This window comes from Peromyscus californicus, unplaced genomic scaffold, assembly GCF_007827085.1.
Source record: "Peromyscus californicus insignis strain IS unplaced genomic scaffold, ASM782708v3 Scaffold_4__1_contigs__length_199733344, whole genome shotgun sequence".
Taxonomy (NCBI): Eukaryota; Metazoa; Chordata; class Mammalia; order Rodentia; family Cricetidae; genus Peromyscus; species Peromyscus californicus.
This window is the reverse complement of record NW_026294562.1, coordinates 77,681,289-77,704,358: the sequence shown is the minus strand read 5'-3', so window position 1 is coordinate 77,704,358 and position 23,070 is coordinate 77,681,289. Positions and strand designations below refer to the sequence as shown.

General features: G+C 52.4%; 1 protein-coding gene across 9 annotated transcripts in view; it reads left to right on the top strand.

The window, feature by feature from the left end:
• Katnip (katanin interacting protein) overlaps positions 1-22,056 on the top strand; it is a 174,088-nt gene extending 152,032 nt beyond the window's left edge. For all 9 annotated transcript variants that reach the window (XM_052763268.1, XM_052763269.1, XM_052763270.1 and 6 more), the window contains 11 exons: positions 288-366; positions 6,305-6,482; positions 11,889-12,054; positions 13,171-13,328; positions 14,365-14,429; positions 15,408-15,518; positions 17,756-17,895; positions 19,299-19,400; positions 19,932-20,089; positions 20,175-20,263; positions 20,715-22,056. In XM_052763268.1, coding sequence (XP_052619228.1) covers positions 288-366; positions 6,305-6,482; positions 11,889-12,054; positions 13,171-13,328; positions 14,365-14,429; positions 15,408-15,518; positions 17,756-17,895; positions 19,299-19,400; positions 19,932-20,089; positions 20,175-20,263; positions 20,715-20,773 — 1,305 coding nt within the window. In that variant the 3' untranslated portion in view covers positions 20,774-22,056. The remainder of the gene's footprint in view (positions 1-287; positions 367-6,304; positions 6,483-11,888; positions 12,055-13,170; positions 13,329-14,364; positions 14,430-15,407; positions 15,519-17,755; positions 17,896-19,298; positions 19,401-19,931; positions 20,090-20,174; positions 20,264-20,714) is intronic.
• Positions 22,057-23,070: the final 1,014 nt, after the last annotated feature.

The window sequence follows — 23,070 nt, the reverse complement described above, 5'->3', positions numbered from 1 at the left end:
TCTTCCTTCCCTTTCACTCAACAAGCATATGGTCCACGAGAGACTTTGAGAAAGTCTGAATACCCTGGTGTAGCATCACCCCTCAGCTGCCAGGAAGAGCTGTGGTAGGGATGTAGTCCCAGGCTCTAGACACGCACGTACCCCATCATAGTCATAGGAAGACAAGGCATACAAAACAGACCCAGGGATTTCCTGGGCACGGAGTGGGCAATGAATCTGGGAAAGGAACAAATGAGTACCACTAAAACCTCTCTTCTTCTCCCTACTTCTCCCTAACCATCCTGCAGGTACCAGAGCTAGAGCTACAAGCCAGTCCCCCTGTCTCTGAAGTCACCACACCGGAGCCAGGCATCTTCTATGGGCTGTGTGAGTACCTGTCCCAGGTGCCTGGCAGGGGCCTCTTTGCACTTTGCACTAGCAGAGGGGCACTGTGGCATTTTGTACCCAGGCCATCTATATGCTGATTGGGGATCTGGATATGGGAGCCTGGTGGCCTCAGGCTGCTACAGCCTCAGTGGGTAGAGCTGTTCCGGACCTTAGCAATAGCTCAGCTTTACACAAAGCAAAGCAGGGTGTGTGTGTGTGTGTGTGTGTGTGTGTGTGTGTGTGTGTGTGTGTGGTGAGGGATTCACAAGACCCAAAGTCCAGGTTCTCTGGAACCATGATTTTAGGCAGATTATGAAGTGTTGCTAATTTCACACATTGAAACACACGACGCTGCAGCAGCCAGCATGCCTCCCTGAGTAGATCTCGTTCCGACTCCCGGGCCTCTCCTCTTCCTTTCAGACAGTTCCTCTGAGTTCACTCACATCCATGTCAGTCCTTCATTATCTAAGGAAGCTGAATCCTGGGTCATGGCTGTCTGCGATCCGCCTTCATCCCCCAGGGCCCTGTTAACAGGCTCTCTGCATGCTCCGGCTGCCCGGCTTCCTGCTCTTTCTTGCCCTCCCTGCTGCTGGGTCACTTGCTTTCAGTTCATCTCCTAAAGACAAGAGCTGTGACCCTACCCTGCTTCTTCAGAAGCAGCCTCACATCTCCAGTTCCCAGTTTGCCCCAGCCTAGCCGGGCCCCTCCCTCACCACCTTAGTGGGCCACAGGCTCTCATGGTCTCCTGGGTCTGAGTGCCTCTTCTGGCTCCCCATCTGCCCAGTCCATGTGATCTGAGTGTGGGGTCTCTAAGGTAGCTCTGAGGGAGGATGCCTGGAGCCTTCCGTCCCCACGCGGAGGTGGCAGAGGTGGCCTCAGCAGCTAGATGGGAAGCACAGAAGCTGCGGTGGCGACCGCTGATGTCCTGAGTTGAGGGAATGCTTAGTCTTCATGTCCCCATGTCCTCATGTCAGAGGCTGCATCCAGGAAGGCCATGGCTTTCTGAAGATAGTAACTCAGGGAGTGAGTGGGGCTGTGGCCTGTGGCACGGGTAGTCTCCTGTCCTGGGGCAAGGGTCTGGGTGGTGCCTAGTGCACACTGCACCTCTACCTGCCGGCTCTTCTGCAGCCCTTTCCCCCAAATACCTTCCCATTGTCCTCCATGAGAACCCTCCCCTGTCACTTGCCCACCCAAAAGGAAAAAAAATGGTCTCTTAGACGGAAAGAAGGTGACTTATTTTGAATTGTTATAGTTCTTTCCATTCCAGGTCACTAAATTACTCTAGACTAACGGACTAAAGAGCTTGAGAGGCAGGGACAGGAGCACCTGAATTCAAGGCCAGCCTGTGTTCTAAGGGGAGATCGTGCCTGAATAAATGAATAAACAAACAAATGAATAAAGGGGCAGGGAGATGGCTCATTTGACATACAAGCTGGAGGACCCCAGTAAATTCAGTTCCCAGCACCCACATAAAGCCAGGCATGGCAGTGTACACTGTAATCCCAGTGTTAGTGAGATGGAACCAAATGAAACTCTGGACCTCTCTGACTACAAGTCTATCCTGCTTGGTGTGCTCCAGGACCCAGTGAGGAAGAACGACACCCAAGGTTTTCCTCTGGTTCCCACATGCACACATACCCTAATATACAGGCACACACACACACACACACACACACACACACACACACACACACACATACATACACACACACACACACACACACACACACACACACACACACACACACGAGAACAATGGAAATTGAATTCAAGCTGAAGTCAGTAAAAGAAAATTTATTGGTTTATGCACCTAGAAGTTAGGGTCACTAGTTTCTTAGGCAACTGGATGTAGGCAGGGAAATGGTACCATGGAGACTTGCTGTCTGTTTTTCTACCCTGTTTGCTTCCTGTTCTTCCTCATGGGGGCCATGCACCAGGGTCTCATGGGAGGGCCGTGCACCAGGGTCTCATGATGGGAGGGCCATGCACCAGGGTCTCATGGGAGGGCCGTGCACCAGGGTCTTATGATGGGAGGGCCATGCACCAGGGGCTCATGGGTGGGCCATGCACCAGGGCCTTGTGCTCATATCTACCCATTACTAGCAACCCCAGAGCTGACGCCACTTCTATTGCCCAGATATAGCTCCAGAATTAATTCTCTGGGTCTAGCTTGTGTCTCAGGCCTGTCCATAAATCAATTATGTGCCTCACCATGGTGGAGATGGACAGGTAGGAGATATGAAAACCATATCTGGCCAGACTTGGGTTGTTGGCTGTCCCTGTAGCCTGGTTAAGAGTGGTCAGCTGCACAGACAACCTTGCTGAGCCAGGACGTCTCCCTGGAAGAGGAAGGCAGGTGCAGGTGCTGCCAGGCAGAAGGCACCACTGTCCTGTCTACCCGCTAGTTTATCCCAAAGGCTGTTTACCAATGTCCTTTGCACTGAACCAACCCAGTCTTTCTCAGAAATGCCACTGCAGTGGCTGGGGAGGTTGGCCCTGGAGTAGAACACTGTGACTTTTGAACTTTGTACCTGCTAGGAAAGCATTAGACCTCTCCGCTGGGTCATTCCCTCCCACTTGAGCCTAGAGCTCCAGGGTTCCTACATCTCTTCTCTCTAACCCCCATCCCATTCCATCCTCCACCTGCTCAGCAATGTGTGCACTTTAATAAAGCAGTCCTGGGGCGGGGAAGGGGGGCAGCAGTGGGTAAACGTGGCCAATCCTCTTGCTTTGAAAGGGAATCTATGACTTGCTAATTTGCAGATGACACTCATTTGGGAAGTTTTGCAAATATCAGCCACGATGAATAGGGAAGAAGTCGAGAGGGCCAGAGCATGAGAGAAATAACAAAATTAATTTCCATTTGTATAAATACTAATTGATGCACGCAAGGAAAATGAATATGGAACATGGATATCAGCTCACAAGGAGAGCCGTTGCATTCAGAGTCCTGGATCAATGCGATCAGGTGCCTCTTGCCAGACACAAAGGGACTGCAGGCATGGGAAAGGCTCGTTACCAGGGAGAGGTGGCATTTCCACCTCTCCCTGTCCCTCCCTTCACAATTTACTCCCTCCCCATCCGGGCCTTCTCCATCCCAGATACTCCCCACCCCACCCTGTCACCTGGATCAATCCCTTCTTGTCCTTCTATGTTCAAACCATTGGGCTCCATTGCCTCCTAAGCAGACCTTGCCCTCTCCCACTGTGACCACCCTCGATGAGGTCACTCTCAGCACCAGTGTCTTCCCTGCCTGGCTCCCTTTACAGTCGTGCTGAAGTCCTTCCAAGACACAGTTCGGCCCACACCACTGTCCTGGTGCCATGTATAGGCCACCATGGTGGTGCACACCTGCAGTCCCAGTACTCGGGAGGCTAAGCCTGGAGGATCACTGGTTCCGAGGCCATTCTAGATCACAAAGAGAGATCTTATCTCAGCAAAGCAAACAGAAAAAGTAACCTGTTGTAACTTCCCGTTGCTATGTCATCAACATCTCAGCTTCCACGTGGGATTGAGCCCTGCCTCCTTTTCTAGTCTTACTCCTCTCCTCCCTTGGCCAGCTGCTTTCACATGTAGGCCCAACTTGTTCTCTCAATCTAGAATGTTCTTTAGAAGTGCAACATAGCATGCCTCTTCCTGCATGCAGGTCCCAGCCCAGATGCCACCTCCCCTCCCTAAATACCCTGTTCCTACTCTGCCACACTCCACCCCATCCCATCCTTCTGATTGGGCATGCAGCGGTGTACAGCTGTGGTACGCAGCATTTGCCAGGTGTCTATTGACTGCTAAATGAGCACTGCTCACGCTGAGACTCACTCTTATTTCCCTCACATCTCTACTTCTAAAACCACAGTTGGCACATACAGACGATCAGTGAGTATTCGTTTATCATTCACTATAAATTAGGGAAGACATATCCACTGACCACCCACCTACTTTTCTATCAATCAGAGGTTTCAAAACAAAATTCGATTAAGCATCTATTTGTTGGACACTGCTGTTCTAGCTCTGAGGATAGAACAGTCAGTGCTGGCCTCAAGGAAATCAACAAGCGCACTAATGCAGACTACCTCTTGAGGTTAGGATGGAAACAAGTGGAACAAGGGCAGGAGAGTGGGGGGCACTGTCAGGAGATCGCCGAGAGATGCCATTTGAACATGACCAGTAGAAGGACTATATCAGTCAGCTTTTGCTGCAGAACAAATCCACAGTGGAGCGCCTGGAGGCAGTGCTCTGCAGGCATCTATAGTTGGAGTTTTCCTGCCTGGCCCACAGTCAGGACAAATCTCTGTCACCCGCCAGTCCCACAGCCACTCAGACCCGACCAAGTAAACACAGAGACTTATACTGGTTACAAACTGTATGGCCATGGCAGGCTTCTTGCTAACTGTTCTTACAGCTTAAATTAATCCAGGCATCAGTGCTGGCAATGATTCTGAGCCACTCAGGTGTTCTCCCTTGGCCTGCTCATGCCTCTGAACAGCCAGCACGTGGACCAGCAACTGCGTGCATGTGCTGCTACTGGCCAGAGCAACAGGTGACTGAGCTTCCTTGGCATCAGTGCAGGACAGGAAGAGGAGGCAGCCTGCTGTGCCCACATTCTACTCTGCAGCCCAGACTCAGAGTGGAGAAGCTGGCCCACCTCTGTGGGAAAGTGGCAGGGCCACAGGCCAGAGGGGCAGCCAGCTTGACTTGCTCCACACCCTGGAGGGTATGTGAACATAACGAGCAGTCTGCTCAGTGCTCCTTAGAACCCAAGTCCTCATCTGCCCCCTGGATGCTCAGGCTGACTTCGGCACCACAGAGAGGAAGTTTGAAGGCTGAGTCACCAAAAGGATGCTGGAAAATGACAGGGCTCAGGACAAGATGTCGAGTTCAGGGAGGTGAGAGGTTGCAGCCTGGCCCCCAGGGTGTTCTGGAAGTTTGCTGGGCTCACAGATTCTCCTGTAAGAAATATGGAGCACCTCATGACCCAGGCTTTCTGCCAGATCCACCCACCATGCTGTCATTCAGAAGCCCAAAGAGCTGAACTTCAGAGCTCAGGCAGGTATTAAAACGGGTCAGATACCTCCATGGTTGGATTGCCCCTGAGCTTGGCCCTGCTCTACTGGGAAAGGAGGAACTCCAGCCAAGTATATGACAGGGTGACAGGGTGTGACCCAGAGACCCAGAGAAGGGGACCTTTCTGGGCAATGGAATGAGTCACCTGGCATCAGTGTCCCAGGGCCACAGGAGGTCTCCTGATATGGTCTCTGGTGAAGTAGGGTGAAAGCTGAGGTGGAAAGATGGGGTCAGCAGCCACTTCCCTTACCCTGAATGCAGTGAGGGCTCCTAGGAGGAGTCCATTTGCATAAAATGTCCAGTTCTGGTGTGACTGTCTCATTTAGTTACTGTCAGGCATTCACTGGCACTGAGCCTCCACTATATGCCAGGCACTGTGCCAGTATGTGGGTACATAATAGTCTAGAAAAACAAGTGGGGTCATTCCCTTAAGGAGTTAGCACCTGGCAGGTCACGTGGGCATTTACTAAGTAGTGGCCTCCAGAGTTTGGTAGAGGAAGTATACAGAGACATGATAGGCTGTGAGCACAGTCCAGAGACCAGAAACAGCATGTGCAAGGGCCTTGCGGTAGAAGAAAGGCCTAGAAAAACGAACACTTGGAAAATCATCTGGGTAGAACCAAGGGGGAGTTAGAAGTCAGGAGAGGAACACTGTAGTGTGAAACAGCACGAGGGAGTTCACAGGGCACAAAGCATGGTGTGAGGTGGCCCAGCCATGTGTGGGTTTCCTGCCTGCTATGTCCTGAGTAGGCAGTGGTCTGGGCCTGAAGACTCCTGAGAGAGAAGGTTCATGAGGGGAGAGTGGAGAGGCTGAAGGGCAGCTCTTTTCTGGCTCCAGAGCCTCTGGTGGTGACTGGCTGCTTTCCTTCCCTCACAGGCCTCCGCCTTAACTTCACAGCCTCCTGGGGGGACCTGCACTACATAGGGCTCACTGGCCTGGAAGTCGTGGGCAAGGATGGCCAGGCCCTGCCCATCCACCCGCACCAGCTCTCTGCCTCTCCCAGGGACCTAAATGACCTGCCGGAGTACACTGATGACTCCCGAACCCTAGACAAGTAAGTAGGAGAAGCTTGACTGTGGCAGTCGGGGTCAAGGGACATGCTCTGTGTTCCAGGCATCAGGCACACATCAGACACTGCCTGGGAAGGTATGTAGCCAAAAGAAATAGAGGTGGCCCTTTGTACACGGGACCCCTGTTGAGGGGCAGGCAGCTTGCAAAGTCGGGCTGGTGTAGCTCAGATGCTGCATGCTGGGATATCACACTGGCATCAGCTAGGGCCTCGCTCAGCCATAGTTGTCAGCCTCGGTGTGACCCACTCTGCTTTGCACATGCCTGCCTAGGCCTCTCCCCTCTGTAAACTGGAAAGTGAAAAGACAGTCTCTGCAGGTGACTATGGCTGCTCTGCTTCCTACACATTCTGGATACCAAGACCAGGCTGAATGGACAAGCTTTTTATAGCATCCATCCACAGTACCTGTCACTCGTAGACTGGCACTTCCCCTCCTGCTCTGGACAGCTGTCTTAGTTAGGGTTTCTATTGCTGCAAAGAAACACCATGACCAAAAAGGAAGTTGGGGAGGAAAGGGTTAAAATTTCTGTTTATCATCAAAGGAAGTCAGGAGGAACTCAATCAGGGCAGGAACCTGGAGGCAGGAGCTGATGCAGAAGCCATGGAAGGGTGCTGCGTACTGGCTTGCTTCCCCTGGCCCGCTCAGCCTGCTTTCTTATAGAACCCAGAACCACCAGCCCAGGGGATGGTACCACGCACAATTGGCTGGGCTGTTACACATTGGTCACTAATTAAGAAAATGCCTTACAGCTGGATCTCATGAGGCATTTCCTCAACTAAGGCTCCTTCCTCTCTGATGACACACAAACCCAGCCAGTACAACAGCTATGTGAATTAACTAAGAGTCAAGGAGCGTTTGAGGGATGGGAGTTCAAAGCTCTTTAAGCTTCCTGACCTCACAGCTGTGACAGTGAGGTCAACATAGCCAGAAGTGCAGGTGCCATTTTGGAGTATTAAGTGCCAGGCACTGGGCTGTTAGGAGATTGCAGGTGTCCATCCATGAAAGCGACTAACAGACTAAGAATCATTGATGTTGTCCCTATGTATAGAGGAGGAAGCTGATGTCAGGAAGTGGCCCCAGGTACCCAGACTGGTTAAGTGGAGTCATGATTTGAACACAAACCACAGGATATTCTAGCCCGGGATACACTTACCTGCTGAGTTAGGCGTCTCCTATGGCTCAGTTTCTCCATCCATAGAACTGTAGAAATAATCCTCATGATTACAGGTTGGGAGTAGGGTGATAACATTGCAGCCCCCTGCCCTGGCTGTGTCCTTTATGGTGGCCCTTCACTGTGGACTTCATCCCTTCCTGGCACTGACTGCTTGGGGCCACCCTGGCCTGTAGATCCTGATAGGTCAACTGGAGGACCTAGACCTGAGCCTACAAGCTACTCCTGGCCAGCAGCAGGAGAAACTCATACCTGCCCAGAGTGTGCATCCCTGTCACCCAGTTGCTACCCCACAGAAATCCTGACAGCCTCCTGCCCAATCATAATGTCGTCTTGAAACACTTCAGTGCATATCTCTAATCAGGAAGTACTTGACAATGCAAACACCCTTCAATGTCCTTGTCACACCTTCATCTGTGAGTAGTGGTCCAGGTAGAAATGTGTGCCACTGGCTGAGAAGTCCTCGAGCTTCAGGGGACTTCCTTTTCTCATTGTCTCATTTCCCTTCACTTATTTTTATTTTTTAGGTTAGACTACAAAGCAACATGTTTCATTAGGGCAACTTCACACACACACACCATTGCACTTGTTCTTACTCGTCCCCTCCCTGACTATCCTTCCCTGTCCCCTCTCCAGTTAGCTTCCTTTCTTCTCCCAGCTAAGTCACTTCTGCCGCCCTATTTTCAGTGTCCCATTATGCTTCTATCCCCATCTTAAGACCTCTCCCTTCCTCCAGCAATTCCCTTTCTAGTTTTTTGATATAAATGCACAGGTACCCCGATACATAATGTAAGGTTTAGGCTCCATATTTGAGAAAACACACAGCATTTGTCTTAGTCTGGCTTGTTTCTCTTAACATTCCTAGTTGTGTCTTTTTTCCTGCATATGCCATGATGGTTACATTTTTCTTTATGGATGCACCAGGTTACTTTACCCATTCATCTATGGTGGACATCTAGACTCAGTCCATTTCCTGCCCATATATGCTGCAGCAGTAAACATGAATATGCAAGTATTTCTTGGTATGCTGACTTTGGGTATATACCTGGGAGACTTACAGCTTGGTCATATGGTAGGTCTATTTTCAGGGTTTTGAGAGACCTCTATAATGATTTCTATGACTCCTAACAGCAGGAATGAGGGACCTTCTTTCCCCACATTCTCCCCAGCTTTGGTTGTCATTTGTTTTCTTTGTGGGGCGAGATAGATTCTCAAAGCAGTTTTCCCTGGTCATTAGGGATGCTGAATGTTTTTTCAAATATTTGTTGGCCATTTGTATCTCTTCTCTTGAGAATTGTCTACTCACTTCATTAGTCCATTTATTGATTGGATGTCTTGGGTTTAGGGTGTTTGATTTTTGTTATTTATGTATGTTGATATTAATCCTGTCTTATATGTAACTGATAAACATTTTTCCCATTCTATAAGCTCTCTTCATTCTGGAGGAGTGCCCCTCCGCCACTCATGGTACTATTTTCTAAGACAGAGTGTCTCAGTGTGTACCAACCAGACTTCAAGATCTCCTGCTTCAGGTCCAAGTGCTGGGATTACAGAAGCATGCTACCCACTCATCTCCTCTGGTGTTTGTTTGTTTGCTTGTTTGTATGTTTTTCTTTTATTGAAAACAGATTTTTTTCAGCTAGGTGTGGTAGTACATGTCTTTAATCTCAGCACTCCAGAGGCAGATCTCTGAGTTCGAGGCCAGTCTGGTCTACAGAGTGAGTTCCAGGACAGCCAGGGCTACGGAGAGAAACCTTTCTTGACAAACAAAAACAAGACAAGATTTTTTTCATTCAATACATTCTGTTTATGGTTCCCCTCCCCCAACTCCTCTGAGTTCCTCCCCACCTCCCTTCCCATCCGGATCTACACCCTTTTTGTCTCTCCTTAGGAAACAAATCGGGATCTAAAGAATAATAATAAAATAATAAAACAAAAACAAACAAATAGGAACAGGACAAAATAAACAAACAGAAGAGCCAAAGAAAAGCATAAGAATGTCGTGTAGATACAGAGCCATACACATTCACACACAGGAATCCTATAAAAGACAACTGGAAGCCATAACATATACACAAAGGACCTGCAAGTTTAAAAAAACAAAACAAACAAAAGCCCAACCCTGACAAAACATGAGCCAGAGAACCTCCAAAGACTACATTGAGTTTGTTTTCTGTTGGCCATCCACTGCTGGGCATGGGTGCTGGCCATCCACTGCTGGGCATGGGTGCTGGCCATCCACTGCTGGGCATGGGTGGCTGGCCATCCACTGCTGGGCATGGGTGCTGGCCATCCACTTCTGGGCATGGGTGCTGGCCATCCACTGCTGGGCATGGGTGTTGGCCATCCACTGCTGGGCATGGGTGCTGGCCATCCACTGCTGGGCATGGGTGCTGGCCCATCCACTGCTGGGCATGGGGTGCTGGCCATCCACTGCTGGGCATGGGTGCTGGCCATCCACTGCTGGGCATGGGGTGTTGGCCATCCACTGCTGGGCATGGGTGCTGGCCATCCCCCTGCTGGGCATGGGTGCTGGCCATCTACTGCTGGGCATGGGTGCTGGCCATCTACTGCTGGGCATGGGTGTTGGCCATCCACTGCTGGGGCATGGGGGCTGTCCTTAAGCCATCTCTTCTGATTTTATCCTTGCTGATGGTCTCAGATTCTGGGAGTGCCTGTGTCCATTTATGTATTTGTTTGCAATATTTATTTTCATTTGTTTGAAGTTCTGGGGATGGAACCCAGAGCCTTTGGCATGGAGGGCAAGCATTTACTACCCAGTGCCCACCCTCCTCAGCCTTCTGATATGACAGGATGGCCCAGGCCCTTCTTGTCCCTCTTGCCCCAACCTGGCCTCCACCATATCCCTGCAATGACAGGGTCCTAGTGGTAGCCATACTGTTTAGAGACCCCGATCTAGCGTGAAGGAGGCTTGTTACTACTGGGTGTCTCAGGACAGAACCAGGTGACTGCCCAGGGAGGAGGCTTCTTTTGCTACCAGCCTCTCTGCCAATCCATCTTCGGTGTCCCCCTCTCCCCAAAGCCTGCAGCAGTCTTTCTGGCGGCCAGTCTCCAAGACGGAGGTAATTGCTTTGGAAGGAAACAGCAGTCCCGCAGCAGCCAGCTTCCTTCACAAACAGCAGGGTTGGCCTGCCGAATTTCCTCAGTTTTTAACATGCCAGCAATTGTAAGACACACCATCCATCAATTTAATAACAGCCTTTTAGAGCACAGGAGAGAGAACGCTTTACCTCCGTGGATGAACACTTAGATTTATTCTAAACCTCAAACTATCAAACAGTAAGGGGAAAAGTTGAGTTTAGATAAAGGAATTGTGTCCACAGCCTGAGTTACTCACAGGACAGTGGCCCCCCAAGGGTCTAAAGGTGGTGTGGGGCGGGGCCAATTGTCTCTGGGGCCAGGTCTTCAAGTGGCCATGCCACTCAAAGGACAAAGGTTGGGTCCAGACTGAAGAGACTGAGGCAGGGACAGATGCAGTGGGGCTGAGGTAACCGATTAGGAAAGCCTTGCTGCTGGCTGGGGTTTCCTGGGGCACTTAGACCTGGGGCTAACCAAGCAGGTTGGGCTCAACACAAGTACGGAGCCACCTGCCTCTTCTGGCACTAGTCCCTGGCCTAGGTCTGCCTGGGTTCCTCGTGTTTTGGAGACCTCACCAAAAGAGCTGGGATGCACTTCCCTCAACTGTACCCCTACATCTTTCAGAACACTGGGACAATAGAGAGAAAGTCCACCTCCCACCCCAGGGCACCCCTTCTGAGCACTGACGCCAAGGTCATGACCTCACTGCCAGCGTGAGTTGGTCCCTGCTGCCCGTGGTCTGCCTGCCTGGCCAAAACTCACCTCATGAGTGTCGTTTTTCCTGTTAGCCACGGCACATCCTAGAGTACCTGCATCACAGCTGTGAAGAGCTTATTTCCACAGCCAGCCTTCCTAGTGTGAGGAACAGTAGTCATTAGCACAAGTTTCCCACCCTGGGGTCCCTGGGCTGAGGGATTCCCAAGGGGGACACACCTGTCTGTTAGCCTGGTGAGGATGAGTGCCTCTCAGCACCTTGATGAGCATAAACTGTTTTTACTGCTTCTGAAATATCATTGCTTGACTTCACTGTTCACCCACCTCCCAAGACACGGGTGGGTGAGGAAAGCGGGCCTTCTGGAGACCTCCCACCATCTTGCTGATCTGTCCTCGTTGCCTGCAGGTTAATTGACGGCATGAACATCACCACCGAGGATGAGCACATGTGGCTGATCCCCTTTTCCCCTGGGTTGGACCATGTGGTTAGGATCCACTTTGACAGAGCCCAAAGCATTGCTGGCCTGCGCCTCTGGAACTACAATAAATCTCCCGAGGACACCTACCGAGGGGTAAGCTGGGCAGAGCGGAGTCCACTGTCAGGGAGGCAGCATGATGAATGGCTGGTGTGGGTGCTGGAGAGGAGCATAAATCCTCCAGAACCTTTCAAATGGGGGGTGGGGGGAGGGCGGGAAGGGGTGACATCCAGGGAGAGAACAAGCTGTGTTTCCTTTTGCACACAGCAGACCTAGCCCACAGCCCAGGGCAGCCTGGGGAACTGCAGGGAGGGCTTGCTTCTTCTGTGACTGTGGGTCCCCTTCCCACACAGTCCAGGGTTTAGTGTCGCCTCTGGGCCTGCTGTCCATTGAGCGCCGGGGAGGGTGCTATGAGGCAATGTGTGCCTTCCTCATCTCATCAGGTTCCCACCCTGCCTCCCTAAGTGCCCCGCCTCTCAGGATTCTAAGGAAGGCTGGGAGAGGGTTGCCACTGTCTTGGGAACTACACAGCTAGAGTCTGGTCTCAGTCTGTCAAGCACAGAAGCCACACTCTCTTTCATGCTGGTGGAAAGGCAGAGGTGGCAGGTAGCCTCAGAATGCTTGTAGCCTTTACAGTTTGCTGGTGGACCCCAGCAGCACGGCTAGAAAATTCCTGCCTGGACAGTGTGTGCACGTGTGTGTGTGTGTGTGTGTGTGTGTGTGTGTGTGTGTGTGTGTGTGTGTGTGTATGTGTGTGTATATGTGTGTGTGCAAGCTCTCAGTGAGCACAGTGCCACTACCTGTCAGAGGGACCAGCTGGGTCTCTGTTATGTACCCAGAAAGATGGAGGTTGTGCCCCTCTCCCAGGTGGGAAGGGAGATGAAGGGAGGCTGGAGGTCTACACAGCACTGGAGGCAGAGGTTGTGCTCCTGAGCTAGTGCCCTTGACCATCTCACCATACTGCCACAGGCTACTGCCACTGCTGCCTGGGGTCCCCCACCAAGTCCCATGCCTCCCCTGGGACTGAGACACATGGATAGGAAGCACAGGTAAGTATCCTTTGGGCAGGGGCCTTACTCCAGGTATCTTGTGCCCGCCCTAGCATTGTGTCCGAAATGGAACATGACTGTCCCTGGAACTCAGGCCAGGCTGGCGTGGTAGAAAAGCCATCCACTGTCTTAGGCCTCAGGCAAGCTGTGTCTCCTTTGCTAGGTCAAAATCGCCCATGTGTCCCTGGATGGCTTGTGCGTGTCTCCTGCAGAAGGCTTTCTTATCCGAAAGGGACCTGGCAATTGCCACTTTGATTTTGCACAAGAAATCCTCTTTGGGGACTACTTGCAGACCCGGCTGTCACCAGCACCCACCAGGAGGTGAGGGAGTATGGACTGGGCCACCAGTGTCCTTTGTGTGTGCACCCTCAGGGCTGGAGCTGCAGCCACATGTGTTCTCCAGAAACGACTCCTCTTCCCCAGCCCCAGTCCAGAAAAAGAGCAGGTGGGAAACTCTCATTTGGGTTTGCCAGGATGTCCTGGCCTGGTCTCCAGCATCAAAGTGTAAACCGAGTAAGTTTTACCCATTTACAGCTCCCAATGTCTGAGCACCAAAGGCCACAATAGAGAAGTAAAAGAGCTCCCTTCCCCAGTGGCAAAACTGTAATCGTATCCTTGTGCAGCATAGCACAAGAAGGGAATAGAGAAGTGGAGGGAGGGCAGTGTCATAGTTGTCTCTAGCCCTGGCCAGCCTAGAACTCACTATGTAGATTAGGCTGGCCTTGAACTCACAGAGATCTTCCTGTCTCTTAGAATCTGCATTTGGAAGCTGGAATTTTATACCTATTTCACAGAGTGGAAACTGAGGCCTGGACTGGGGATCGTGAAGCCGACAGTGCTCAGGGCTTCCCCTCTGTTTCTTTTCTCTTCTTGTCCTCATCCTGCCTACATTCCAGGGCCTTTGCTATGCCCAGCTTGACTGCTGTGAGAGGCCTCCTCTGACCTGTATTCATCCAAATGGCCTGTCACACTCCCGCACCCTGCCCCATCAGCAGCACCTAGCCCTCAGCCTAGCAGACTGCTCCTGTAGGAGAGCAAGGGTGTGGTTGAGAGAGTGACCCCAGAGGCACATCCCACTCAAGCACCCGCCAGCTATGTGGCTTTTCCAAGTGGCTTCCCCACTCTGTCCAGGTGTCTGCATCCATGTGTCCCCACCTCTGGGCTACTCTGAGGATTGCAAGGGTCTGTAACAGAAAGGAGCTGGGTCCCCCACTGCCGCCCACACATGCATCCCCTGGGCAAAGGGGAGCTCACACAGGAGCCCCTGCACTGCTGTATCTTCAGTCCATGGCTGAAGAGTGTCTCTTGATGACCCTGGAACAGAAGGGCTCATGGTGCTGTTTCAATCTCTTTCCAGGCTGGATTCAAAGAGCCTGGAGCGAGCCAGCATGGACTACGAGGCCCCACTCATGCCCTGTGGCTGTATCCTTCCCCTAGGCAGCTGGAGTGCTGCATGTTCCAGTGTAGCTAGCAAAGCTAAGGAAGGCAGCAGCACGGGTCCCATCACCTCCTGAAAGACGGGTTGTGGAGGTGGCACAAAGGACCCAGCTGAGAGGGACTGGAAAAGAGACAGGTGACCCAGGGACCTGGCAGGGAGAAGGCAAGGGCAGAGGCAGCAAGAGCCCTCCTTCCTAGTGTCACCTCATTGCATCAGCCCTGGGAGCAGGCTGCAATGGCAGCCCCTCTTCCCAGCCATGAAAACTAATCACAGGAGCCGGGCATGCTGGAGGCAGGAGGATCATGAGTACTAGACCATCTTGAACTATGCAGTGAGACGCTGTCTCTTTAAAAAAGAGAAAAAGGAAAGCCAAAAGCTAAAAACAAAAAAACAAAAGAAGCAATCAGAGAGGTCAACTAACCTGCCCTGATCTCTCGGAGGGGTCTAGATCCGGAAGGAAGCAGTGCCTTTGCCTGTGGCTGCCTGGCATGTGCCTGGGCTCTCAGAACCTCTTCCACTCCTGCTCCTAGAAACTGGCACTGGGAAGATCAAATCAAGGGTGGGCAGGTATCGCCTTATGCATATGGACCTTGTCAGTAGGAATCATTCTGCTGCAGCCAGATCTGAGGCTGTTTCCCCACCCACCCCTAACATGCTTGTTCCCATGAACTTGAAAGACACAGAGGAGGGAAGAGATTTCTCGTTCTAATCATTTTATAACCAGGGAAACTGAGGCATGAGACAGGAGTGTCCCACCCAGCACCATCTGCTCGCCTTGTCCGTCCTAGGACTATTCCTTCTTGTCCACTCCCAGGGCAGGTGGTGTGGCGAATGTGATGCTGTGTTCCTTTTGACAGAAAACCATCTCTGGGAGAGAGACTCTTCCGTCAACAAACAAGAAGAGCCCCTGTCACCTCTGCCACTCTGTGGCTTTCTTTTCTCTTCCTTAACCACCGCCACAGTCATTTTCCAGTTCCAGCTGCTGTCCAGCTGGGGTGACCCCTACTACATCGGCCTCACAGGGCTGGAGCTGTACGATGAGCATGGGGAGAGGATCCCATTGTCCCAGAACAGTATCCTTTCTGCTGGGAGCAGGAGCCGGCATGGAAAAAGCTGCTGGGAGACGGGTGCAGGATCCCAAGTCTGTAATTCTAGCACTCAGGAGGTGGAGGCAGAAGGATTTTTGCCTGTGTGCGGCCAGCATGGTTTTGAGGGCAGCCTGAACTACATAGCAAGGCCCTATTTCAAAAGAGCAGATGATAGTCAGACATGGTGGTGCACGCCTTTAATCCTAGCACTCATGAGGCAGAGACAGGCAGATAGCTGTGAGTTTGAGCCGGTCTGAACTGCCATGTCACAAAACAAAATGGAAGATCTGATGCTGGTGGTGATGATGGTGATGATGGTGATGGTGATTGATGATGATAGTGATGGTGACTGATGATGGTGGTGGTGGTGATGATAATGATGGTTGTGGTGATGTTAATTATGGTAGTTATAATAATGTGGTGGTGGTGGTGGGTGATGGTTATGACGGTATGGTATGATGCCACTGGACCCTTAGAGCTGCTCTTAGCCATGCTTGCCAAGGCCACTATAACTGGTTCTCTGCAGACCAGAGTCCCATGGTTGAGAGTGTGAGGAGATCCCTGCTCAGCACAGGCCCTTCTCAGAGGGCACAGGCACCTGGTATTCTAAAAAGCCTCTGACAGAGTCTGCAGGAGAACTCAGTGGGAGAGGAGTGTATTACTGGGGGACCCTTTGTTCATGGTGTGCCCATGCTGGACCTGTTGATTGGTCCAGGGAGTTCTGAAAGATTTCAGTTTGGTCATAGATATTTTTTGATTCTTTTTTTTATTTTATAATTTAATTTAATTCTACATATCAGCCATGGATTCCCTTGTTCTCCCCCCCTCCTGCCCCCCCCGCCTTCCCCCCAGCCCCCCCCCCCCATTCCCATCTCCTCCAGGGCAAAGACTCCCCTGGGGATTGAGTTCAACCTGGTAGATTCAGTTCAGGCAGGTCCAGTCCCCTCCTCCCAGGCTGAGCCAAGTGTCCCTGTATAAGCCCCAGGTTTCAAACAGCCAACTCATGCACTGAGTACAGGACCCGGTCCCACTGCCTGGATGCCTCCCAAACAGATCAAGCTAATCAACTGTCTCAATTATCCAGAGGTCATAGATAATTTTAATGCAATACCAGCCTCTGGAACTTAACTTGAGAAGTGCCAATGCGAGGCCCTTGGTCATGTGGAGTTACAGTGACTAAACCTCATGGACGCCTTTTCAGTTTTCCCCAGTGCTGACTCCTGAAGTTCTTGTTGTCTATCAGCCCCCCAAACTCAGTGCTTCCCGAGGGCTTCTTGTGTGCCAGGAATATGCCCTGCAGGAATATGCCCCATGCACCCACAGAAATCTTGTGAACAGAATATTCTGGAGTCCTCATTGTCCAGAGGAAGAGCTGGAGACCTGTTTACCTGAGGTCACACAGCCCAGTTGTAAAGCTTTGAATTCTGTTGCCTGTCTTCTTTGTCACGTGCTTAGCAGTAGCATCCTTGAGTGTGTGATCTCTGGCCCTCCAGGTCGGGAAATGCCAGCACAGCCCCAAAGCTTGTCCTGTGTCTGCCTGGGGTCCTGGGTGTCTCTGGAGTTATTGTCCTCCTCATAACTTCGTGAATGGCTCCTGGGTCTGTATGCTCCACTAATGTCACCAAGAGTGCTCACAGCCAGTGTCCTCTGACTTCTGCCCATCTCAGAGCATAGAAGTTTTTGGCCCCTGTCCCAGATGAGGTGGCCGGATAAGTGGTGCCCAGTGGCTCACCTGAGATTTCCTGACAGAGATTTCCTCTGTCACAGTGACAGAACTGGACCCCGATTCTGCACACGCACATTGAGGTCCCTGCTCTAATCAGCTCTTGTTGGGCCAGGGTGACAGACCTGACAAGGCTGTGACCTGCCAGAGTCACCTGCCTGCCCAAGTGCGTGTGACCTGTGCTTCAGAGCAGTGGCAGCACTATAATCCCTATCTGTGCTTCAGCAAACCCCTCACTTCCAGCCATCCCACCTGTGGTCCCTGACTTTAAACTTGACCCCTTAGCCCCACACAGAGTCCCTTCCCCTTGGCCACAACCCCGCTTTCTTAGAAAATAGAATGCATCTATTTTCACTGTCATTTCCCAGCCTGCAAAAGTGTAGGACGCCAGCCCAGCATCTCCTGAGACACAGGGCTGACAGCCTGACAGCGGCCCTGAGGGTGACTCATTGTGCACAGCATATGAGTTTGGGTTACGACAGCTTAACCTACCCCTCAGATATCGCCGCCTTCCCGGACAGTGTGAATGCACTTGAGGGTGTATGCGGGGACGTGCGAACCCCCGACAAGCTTATCGACCAAGTCAACAACACCAGTGATGGCAGGCACATGTGGCTGGCCCCCATCCTGCCTGGCCTGGTGGGTACCTGGCCCTGGGGTTGGAGGGGCACTTGCCCCTGTGCCCAGTGACAGCTGAAACAGTTGGGGGCCATCAGAAAGGTGCCAGCTGTGGCTGCCAGCTCTGGTGTAGCCCTTCCAGGCTCACGGTTCCTTCTCTGACTCCGTGGACTTTAGTCAAAAAGGTGCCAGAGGTGTGAGGAGCCCCAGGGAGCCTGAAGTCAGGGCTCCCTGCACAGTTGCTGGAGGGCAGGACCAACTGGCCTCGTGTGCATCTCTCTGCCTCTTTTGGTCAAGGCTTCTGCAACCCACTGCAGCCTGGCATCTTCCCCATTTGCCCCCTCCTTTGCCTGTTTCTGTTCCTTAGATCACTGCCTATGGCCACAGTGTGGCCACCTTGCCCTCACTCTGGCCCCAGTCAGCAAGTCAGTCATTCTTACCACCGACTGCCTTTCCCAGCTCTCAAACCCTGCAGTGAGCCTGATCCATCATCGCAGAGAGGGAGGAAGGTCCAGGAGAGGGTATAGGCCATCAGCACCCTCCACCTCAGGGTCAGAGCCTGTCAGCAGAATGTGGTGGGATCTGGGGTCCCTTTCCCACTCCTGTAACTGAGTATAAGATAGACATTTTCCACACAGAGGAGGAAACAACTCCCAAAGACCACAGGGCCAACCTGTGCAAAGGGGTCCACACAGCCCCTGTAGCCCTTAGACCCCAGCCAAAAGCAGGAAGGAGTTCACTGCCCACCTCTGGCCACTGTCATTCTCCTAGTGGGAATCTCAGGGTCTGAGCAGGACTCCCCCCCCGCCCCCCTCAGCCATCACTGTCTCCAGGTCATTGTGAGCTTCAAGCCGTCTCACCTCACGCTCAGTTCTTTGGTTGGCCTTCCAGGTGAGGAGGGGGACTTTGTGCTGCTGAGCCTGCTGCATTGGTTCATTTCATGCTGATCTGGGGCTGAGCGCTAGCCATTTGGTATCCCCAGCAGACATGGGCTGGAAGAAACCATGGTGTTGGAGTGCACAGGACTCTGGCTTTTCCTCTGTAACTCTGGGAAAGGATAAATGGGTCAGGACCATGCACGCTGTTTGGTGGGGAGATGCTCTGCAAGTGGGGACCATCCTGGGCTTGACCTGAGGAATAGAAGGCCAGGCTGCTCTCAGTTCTGGACCAGTATTTAAATGAGGGCCACAGCAGCAGGAGGCAGCAGGCCCTCCCAGAGCCAGCTCAGCAGTTTGTTCCAAACGCAACCACACGTGACTTGACTCAAAATGGGCTCTGAGGAGAAGAGGCATGGAACTTGAGACTTCCCACATGGGGAGTGTCGACACTGGCACCTGGGCCAGCTTCCTGCCCTGGTGCTCTGGGCCTAGCCCACAGCTCTGTTTCCAAACACAGCTGCTTTAATTAGCTTTGCTCTCTGACAGGTGAACCGGGTGTATGTCATTTTCGATCTGCCCACCACTGTGTCAATGATCAAACTGTGGAATTACACGAAAACACCTCAACGAGGGGTGAAGGAGTTTGGTGTGAGTCCTCACTAGCTGGTGTGGGAGGTCATTGTGCTCTCTGGGGATTAGACTGTGGGCAGTTGCCATTTGCTGCAGTTCGGTGTCTGTCTTCAGTTGCAACTTTGGAAATGCCTGGTCCTCAGAGCAGGGAAACCTGCCACCCAGCTGTGAATTCAGAACAGTTTTGAAATAATCCAAAGCAAGCCCTGAACTTGGCCCTGGACTTGATGTTGCTTTCAGGGCTCCCTCTAGAATCACACAGCTTTGCGGGGCAACTGGGTGGCCAGATGGAGAGACAGAAGCCACGGGGGCCAGAGATTGAGTCTGCCTCCATCTCTACACTTGGTCACCCAGTGCTGTGAAACTGAAGCCTCAGCTTCCAAAGCTGCAGCCCAAGGGGACAGCACCTACCCTTCATGCCAGTGTGGGGGAGGGCCTACTGTCAACATAGTCTTCAGTGAGCTTGGGCTTGGGACAACAGAGGGGCACACTGCTGGGGGTGGGGCACATGTGGGAGGGAGCGGGGCCCATTCCTGTTCTCTCCCTCAGTTGCTGGTGGATGACTTGCTGGTGTACAATGGCATTCTTGCCATGGTGAGCCACCTAGTTGGGGGCATCCTGCCCACATGTGAGCCTACCGTGCCCCACCACACCATCCTCTTTGCCGAGGACACTGACTTCTGTCACCAGGAGAAACACACCATCAGGTATACCCCTAGTCAGCCCTAATGAGGATGGATGGCAGGGACCTGACCTGGAGGCTGATGGGCCTTCTGTCTGCTCCTCCTGCAGTAAGCCAGAGGAAGACCAGGACATACAGATGATGAATGAAAACCAGGTCATCACTACCTCAAGGAGGAAGCCAGGCACTGCTGACCCAGGTAGGTGGCACGTCTGTGTCCTGCACATCCCTGTCAGAGGCTTGGTCTGGGTAGAGAGGAAGCAGGCATCAGAGTCTACTGGCCTTGCCCTGCCTGCACAGCACCTCTTTCCGTCTAAGAGCCTGTCTCAGAGTGAGAAGCAGCTTCCGGCTGCAGGCCTCCCCTGTGGCCAGGAGGGGAGGGCAAGGCACACTGGGAAACCAGGAAAGGACACCAGGAGGACTCCCTGGGACAGGTGGCATTTGAGCTAGGTCCTAAAGGACGTCTGGTAACATAGACAAAGGCCTTATGGGTTCCATTGTAAAGCCTACTCCATGCATGCCTGGGCTAGGGCATGAAGGATGCCCAGAACTCAGTCTAGCCAGGTCTCCCCCTACCTGAATGGTAAGCCAGGTATATGACTGCTCTCAAGGACAGTGTAACTCATTCCTCCTGTGTCCTGCTTCCACAGCCTTACGCCCCAAAACCTGCATACGTGAAAAGGAGACCTCAAGGCGTTGGCGATGCTGACTGGAACAGGAGGGAGAGCCTCTCCAGGCTGGCTAGGCTCTATCACCAGCCCTGAACAGACCCGTGTTCCTCATACTTCAGGGTTGGCCAGCTGGGACCCCAAGGGTTGGAAGAGCATGGAGGAACAAGGGACTTTAATCACAGTCTTGGGAGCTATAGGGGTCAGAGGAAAGAGTCAAGAACAGGGTAGCTGCCCCCTGCCACACTAGGCTGCTTCTGGGAACCAGGGATACTTGGTTCCTCTCTGTCCTCTCCTGTGAGGTCCATAAGAGCAGGGCCTGTGGCACCCCAGTCCTAGGCAGCCCCTGACTCAGGCCCAGAACTCAGTACGTGACCATGGGGCCCATGCCCTTCACTGCACAGCCCTGCTCACTAAGGGCAACAGATGCTGAAAGGCCCACAGTATCACAGCTCCTCATCTGTTCAGTGCCTCTGGAGGCCGATGGGGCTAGTCCTAGGTGGCCTCTGTCCTCTGTCCTGCTAAGGAGAGGAAGTGAGCTACAGTGAGTGCTGAAACTTCCCTCAGCCCCTGCCTCTCCTCCCATCACAGACACACACACAGACACACACACACACACACACACACACACACACACACACACACACACACACACACACACACATGCAAGTCAAGAGTTGGAGGGCCTGGGCTCAGGCTTGCCCATTCTCCCTGCAGCCCAGAGCCCCATGCCTGTGTGTACATCTATAGAACAAGCTTAGATCAGGGACCTAATCAGTCTCCCAGTAGTGGGTAATTTCTGGTTCCAAATATTAATCTGTTGTTTTCCTGGCTCAGGGCCCAGCGGGCCGCTGCCATGGTATCGAACTCAGTACATTCTGATGCTACCAAGAATCACAAAGGCCTCTGAGCGGCAACACCCAGCAGCTGTGCAGCTGTTTTCATTCGAAGCCAGCTGATGTGCAGAAAGGATTGCCTCTCTGATGAGAATCCATCATCTCTGTAGCCTCCAGCGGCCTCTGGCTCCTCCACTCACTCCCAGATGAGCCGCACACCTCCCAGGAGGGCCATCAAACCAGCTCTTAGGAGGAAGCCAGGACCACTGCTTTAACAGGAACCCAGCTTCTTCTAGTCCTCAGGGTAGGCACAGAATTTTTCTGGAACACCCAAGACTGACCTTGGTGTGCTCCCTGCAGACCTTTGGTGGGTGTTTATAAGTGTATATTCCATGCAATCTCAGAGGGAAGGCACTGGTACAAGCATTAACTCTCAAATAAATGTCTATTTTTCATTACAAAATCAATAAAAGATGTTATTAAGAATAGAGTGTGGTACACCGGATGGGGTCAGCTAGAGGGAGCCTTTGTTGCCTCCAGCCCTAAGCCAGGGTCGATCTGAGGCTTACTGAAAACTCATGCATGTGCCTGTCTGAGCTGCCTTCAGGTGGGGACATGGCCCTGAACCCACTTTCTCTGTGGAGTCCACCTGCCACACCAGGAAATGGTGCATATAAACAGACCCCAGGAAATGGTGCATACATTACATACCGGCCACTAACCATTTAATCCATGTTACGTAGAGAGGGGCTGGGGCACAGAGGCTGTGTAGCCTTCCCAGGACATGCAGCTTGGGAAGCTATTAATGGATGCATAAATCCTCAGGTGACTACTGGAGAACAGGGGTGACCGCCCTAGAGGGCTCTGACTACAGGGCTTCATCGGGGGCCGCTTCAGATCCTGGGTCATCCTTGCACCTGCTGTCCTTACCCACCAACTTCAGAAGAGGTGTTGCTGGTTCTTGGCATCAGGAGTCAGTTGCCCTTGGACAGGAAGAGGGAGGCAAACATCTAAACCCAGGCAGCTACAGTTCTCTAGAAAGCCTCCCGTCCTTAGACCCTGCTTGGCCCAGATCCTGCCTCAGGTGGGAATGTACAGAGCAGCCTCATCTGGTGATGGAGCCAGTGAGGGTGTCCACACTGTGGCAGCCCAGACCCAGACCAGGTGATTGAGGCTGGGTAGAGAAATGGCCTAGGATAGTGCTCGTCAGATGTCCTCATGGCCCCTTTGTTCTGCTGGCTTTCATGTTCTTCACAGCCAGGAGATCATGTGACACAGCCAGGCGATCAAGGCAGGGTGCACATGTGAAGGAGCAGGTCTGTGGCAGCAATGTTCACAAGGAGGCCCCAGCCCTGAGGACCTGCTACAGGCTGAGGAGTTTGTATAGGCCTTCATGTCCACTAGCGCCCAGGGCTGTCTCCTGGATTGCAGCTGTTGCATGTGTGGTCTCTAGGCCTCTCTGGAAACTGCTCGGCTCACAGCCCTGGCATAAAGGCAGCTCT